General features: G+C 36.5%; 1 protein-coding gene across 1 annotated transcript in view; it reads right to left on the bottom strand.

The window, feature by feature from the left end:
* Positions 1-932: 932 nt before the first annotated feature.
* Positions 933-6,000, bottom strand: part of LOC145242515 (protocadherin beta-15-like) — a 123,760-nt gene continuing 118,692 nt past the window's right edge. Inside the window, exon 4 of the mRNA XM_080105578.1 lies at positions 933-1,512. Coding sequence (XP_079961704.1) covers positions 1,070-1,512 — 443 coding nt within the window. The 3' untranslated portion in view covers positions 933-1,069. The remainder of the gene's footprint in view (positions 1,513-6,000) is intronic.

Below are 6,000 nucleotides of genomic sequence, written 5' to 3'. Positions count from 1 at the left end.
ATATATATATATATATATATATATATATATATATATATATATATATATATATATATATATGTCACCACGGGGGCCACTCGAGGATAAAGGTTAATAAGTGTACAGTGGTCAATGGGACAATGTCGTAATAATTGTTAGTAGTGGAAATTTGGTAAATTCGATTACTTAAGGGGAGGTTCATCAAGAATTTGTTTATGTTGGACTTGAAGACGACCATATTGTAGTCAGTTGAAAAGCAGGAAAAACGAAGATAGTTCCGCAGATGAGCAGTTCTAAGAAAGAAACTTTGTTCATGGAATCTACGATTAGGTTTAGGGGCAGATAAAGAGTAGGGGAAATTATTGATAGTGTTTTCAGCTAGACGAGTGTTTCTCGTGAAAGTTTGGCGAGGGGGGCATAGATTGGAGCTCAGACGAGAACTAGCCATCAAAATAATGATAAAGCAGAGAAAAGCGCGCAACGTCTCTTCTGTGAGAAAGAGGTTGCAGGGAAGAGAAAAGGGATTCCCCCCACTAGAGTAGTCTGTTTGAACTCTGTCAAGGCAGGATAAGATTTTTCTAGCAGCCCCTGCCCAGATGTGGCAACAGTACTCGATCCTAGGACATACCTGGCTCTTATACAGGTAGAGAATTGCATCAGCAGTGAGATATCTACTGGATCGATAGAAGGATCTCACTATTTTCCTAGTGACCTTGGCAATAGATTTGATGTACGTGTTCCATTTCAGATCAGGAGTAACGGTAAAGCCCAGGAACTACTCAAAACATGAAGCCTCCTCAAGATGAGAGCCCATATGGGGATTAGAACGTTTATGATGTAAAGACAGAAGTTTGGTTTTAGATGCATTAAAAGTAACCAGCCACTTCTTTCCTCATTGCTTGCCTCAATTCTGTTTTTTTCTGACTCAAAATAATCAAAGACAAATAGTTTTGAAAATTATTTAAAAGATATATTTAATCGGTAATTTTTATAATTTTTTCATTTGCTTGTCCTTGTTTCTCTATTTTAATCGTGAAGTCTTTGTAAAAGTAATTACTGCAAACGCGTCTATTTCCAAACGAACACCTTCTCATGTACACGTTTCTTGAGGTAAATAATGAGAGTCGACCACCTTTACGACATACTTAGCTACCGGGGCCTGTATCGAAATGTCGGAGGAGATCCTTTGACCGGAGTCAAGAGCAATTTGTCTTGTACAGTCTTGTAAATTAGTCAATATCTCGGGCACTGTATGAAGCCTGCGTTGACTGGAGGCGGGACTCCACGTGCCAACCTGTGAACCTGATATCGAACTCTCCGTTTTGCTCGTGCGCAGACTGTCGCAGTCTCGGCAACCGCTGTGGCCGTTCATTCGCGATTTGTAAAAGCGGCGTGTTATGGAATCGGCGTCTCCAAGACTCGATGAAAATGTCCGATTGTTTGAAGCTTTGTTTTTAATGTTCAGTGTGTGGTTATTTTCCGTGAGAGCTGGGGATGCCGCTCGGGACTTCATGCTGCTGCGATAAAAATGGTCTGGAATGAGAAGACAGAAGAAAGAGTAGATATCACAAGCTGCTATAATCAATGTGTGTGTGTTAATGTTGTTCAAACGCGAATTTAAAATATGAATCGCTGAAATATAAGATATACAACACATAAAACCGTAGAAAGGAATATGTATACAATAAAAATGGAAGAGCTAACACAAGGGCATCATGTAACAGAGCCGCTGACGCTGGATTAACAGCAACAGCCATATGCAAATGACCGAGCCAGTGTACGATGCAGAAATAAAAACGATATATATGTTCGCTAAAGAAGGTGGTTGGAGAAAGGTGTTCGAAACGGGACAAGAGAAGCAGGAGTCCGAGACACGTATGTGACGTCACAGTCAAGATGAACAGTCACACACGGCCGGAGGTGAAATGAACTGTTTAAATATTTAGAAGAAATACGTTGTTGGAAATACTAGATATAAAGGTTTTTTGTTAAAAAAGAAAGGGACTCGAGTTTTTCATTTCTTCTGAGTCTACGGCGTGTTGAGTCCCTACATATTAACGACTATGTTAACAACCATGCCACAAAAAAATGGCGATAGTTAAGAGTGTCTATCTGTTAAAGTCAAGATTGTCTGTTAATAGTCAAGATTGTCACTTTATTTTTGCTTCCTGTTTCTGTTATCTATTTGGTTAAATTGCCAAGCAAACACGAAGATTATTCTTAACATGGGAAAAAAAACTTTTATGTTATATGAGAGAAAAACAAGCATTAATATGAACGGATAATATCTTACTTGTAACTGTCGTTCTGTCTGCAAAGTAGAAATAAGAAGTCCGGAAGAGGAGACAATCTTTACTTTAATCCCAAAATTTATAGTCTATACCTGAATTGTCCACCAATTTTCAATGATAAATTCCCAACAAATTTATTTTTTTATAATAAGCACACTTATAGAAATAGAGCAAGTAAAATATGAAGGGCAGCCGTTTTTACCATTTTTCTCCATTGACCTCTCTGCTTTATATATTTTTCCATATACCCCCTACTTCCGGTAACCTTTCTAAATAGAAAATTTAAATATTGATATAGATAGAGAAACAATGTCAAAAATAACCTTTTTTATTGTAAAAAATAGTATTAGACATGTGTATAACAAAAAATAAAGAAAATCAACCTTTTTCTAAATAGAAAATTATGAAGTTAATTTGTATTACGTTTCTTAGACATGACACAATCTAATTATTTTAACATTATCAAGTACTTCAGTTATTTACCCCCAACTACATAATTTCTTTACCCTGTAGGGGTACATTTGCGCCTGGTTGAGAAACTCTTATATAAGATGTTGATATAAGATGAGAGTGCGAAACTGCCATGGGTACAAATAGAATTCAGCATATGTCTGAAGTCATGAATTTCCAACAGTATTATATATATATATATATATATATATATATATATATATATATATATTTCAAATGAATCACCACTTATCAAGGCCCAGTGGCAACTCGAGGATAAGGCTTAAAGAGTATACAGTGGTCAAAAAGACAATATCATAGTAATCGTTAAAAGTGTAAATTTGGTAAATTGGATTACTTAAGGGGAACGGCTCATCAAGAACTTCTTTACATTGGACTTGAAGACGACCATATTGTAGTCAACTGGAAATCAGGAAAACGGAAGAGAGTTCCACGGGTGTGCAGTTCTTAGAAAGAAGATTTGTTCATAGAATCTACGTTTATTCTTTTTTTTATTTTTTTACGTATTTGTTGTCATGAGACACTCCTCCCAGGCATTTGCTCCTCCCTTTTTTGTAATAATTATGATGTAATATCTGTCTGTATTCATGTTACTATCCTCCCAGGGATTAACAGCACATTGGGGAGGTGGAAGTTGTGTAGGGTTCGTTTTATTGTATATGAACAATCCTCCTAGGTATTATCTCCTCCTTTTTAGTAGTAATTATGATGTTGAAATGTAATAGTTTTCAAACGAGCGAATGTATTTTTTGTATTAATTAGAAAACTCTGTTGGCCATTAATCAAGATTTTCCGGAATCTACTTGAAATTACGATGAGGGCGAGGAATTTATGAGATAATTACTATCAATTTCTTTGGGAGGATGAGGAGTAGTGCGGCATCTGTTCTCTTGTCTAGAGACAATCCTCACAGGCATTTTCTCCTTTTTATTATTAGTAAATATATTATACCATCTCTTCTGTGTTCATGAGACCATCATCCCAGGAAATACAATTTTTCAATTTTTTTGGTGGGGGACGGGTAGTGTAGTATCCATTTTGTTGACATAAACCCAGTATCACATGCATTATATCCTCCTTTTTTTTGGTAGTAGTTATGTAGTATCTAATTTGTGGTCATGGGATTATCCTCTCTAGCAGCAAATAAATTGTCATTATCAATATCATTTCTCTTCATATCTTGAATAGAGCCGTACTTTTGGCAACGCTGTGAAACCTCCTTACTAATATTACTTTATTATATTTGGGTTTCTTTTACTCGTTGTTGTCGGACAACAAGAAAAGTATCTTTATTAATATTACTGTAATATATCTGGAAAGTGAGTGGATGGTAACATCATATTTTGTTCAACTTGGCATGGTACGCAATGATTAAACATGAATTACCATAAAATATTCTGTCTCTTGACATTATTTTATTATGAGCATAATTTCTCTTTATATAAGTGTGAAAGCTGGTGGATGAAACAGAATTACGTGAATTCCATAATGTCATTGTTTTAATCTATTTGGTGTTGTCCGGGAGTAATAAATACGAGATTACGGTATTGTATTTAAAAAGAATAGTTCCAGTAGCATAATTACATATTTTTCAGTGCTGATTCAGGAGAAGTGTGGTTGCGGATTGCGCAATCCTTGCCTTACAATTATACGTGCAACTGCCCATGCAGGAGGTATTCTTTGTCTTTAGTGACTGAACAGAGATATTGAATATATATATCGAGGGTAAACAATTACATTTGGTCGCTACAAACAGCCATCTGTTTCAGTCAATGAGACTTCGTCAGCCGACTCTGAACTATTTGACGCCATAGAAAAAAAGAAGACTCTTTTTAAGAGTCTTTTCTTTTTTTTCTACGGCGTCGAATGGTTCAGCGTCGCCCGACTAAATCTCATTGACTGAAATAGATGGCTGTTTGTAGCGACCAACTGTAATTATTTACCGTCGAATAAATAATGAAAAAAAATAGTTTTTTTTTTTTTATCGAGCACTATCTAACAACCTCGTTGTATTCATTAGTCCCTACTTTTGAACATCTCAATCCTGAATTTATATATATATATATATATATATATATATATATATATATATATATATATATATATATATATATATATTATCCAATCTTCACCAAACAAGGCAAGTGCCACTTTGAAGTACATAATTTACGGGGGCATTATGAAGGGAGATCAGTAGAAAGATGTTAGTTCACATTACACTTGAACTTCTGCATATCAGTACAGTTGGGAAAGCAGTATCCCGGAAGAGAGTTCCAAAAACTTGCAGTTCTGTGGGTGAAGCTATTGGAGAAAAAGGCTTTCTTACACCTAGAGATCTCTACTGTAAAGGGGTGGGACTTAGTTGCTTGTCGTGTTTGTCGAGGGTAGTCATGTCGAGGAGGTACAAGTGCTTGCAGTTTGTCAGAGCAGCCACCATTAAAGTATTTGTAGAACAGGCAGAGGGATGCAACATTTCGTCGATGGGACAGAGGCTGAAGCTTAGATGACAGTTCGGGACCTATCATGTTGGTGACTCTCTTTTGAACCCTGTCCAGGAATGAGAGACAAGCAGCAGATGCACCAGCCCAAATGTGACAGCAATCCTCCATACATGGGCGAATGGTGGCCTTATAGAGGTACAGGATACTTTCAGGCGTAAGTAATTTTCTAGCACGGTAGATATAGCTCACCTTCTTTGCCCTTGACAATGCTCTCAATATATATATATATTCCAGTTCATGTTTCCTGTAAACGTTAGGCCGAGGAGTTTAAACGAAGTACTTTCAGGCATTGCTATTGGTGGTAGAAAAGGTTTCTTGTAGTTATTGAATGAAACAAACTTAGTCTTGGCAGCATTGACTATAACCATCCATTTTTGTCCCCATTCCACTACAGATTGGAGGTCATCCTCTAGTGATTCTGCCATTTCCTTAGATATGTGTTCATTTGTTTTCCCCCTCATGCCTGTTATAGAGGGTGGTGTCATCGGCAAATATACCCATCTCCGAAACAATTTTATCAGGGAGGTCATTTATGAATAGCAGGAACAATAAAGGTCCAAGGATAGACCACTGAGGCACTCCCGCATTTATATCATATTGTTTAGATGTACGACCGTCGAGGACAACTTTGATTTTTCTATTACTTAAGAAGGATGTAATTACATTATGTATTTTTCCAGTGATTCCATATGATCTAATTTTCCTTAGAAGACCATCGTGCCATACCCTGTCAAAAGCCTTAGATATATCAAGGTCTA

The sequence above is a fragment of the Euprymna scolopes genome, chromosome 21, assembly GCF_053919585.1.
Source record: "Euprymna scolopes isolate OS-2025 chromosome 21, ASM5391958v1, whole genome shotgun sequence".
Classification (NCBI taxonomy): domain Eukaryota; kingdom Metazoa; phylum Mollusca; class Cephalopoda; order Sepiida; family Sepiolidae; genus Euprymna; species Euprymna scolopes.
The sequence above is the reverse complement of the archived record's forward strand: the minus strand, read 5'-3'. Positions and strand labels throughout refer to the sequence as shown.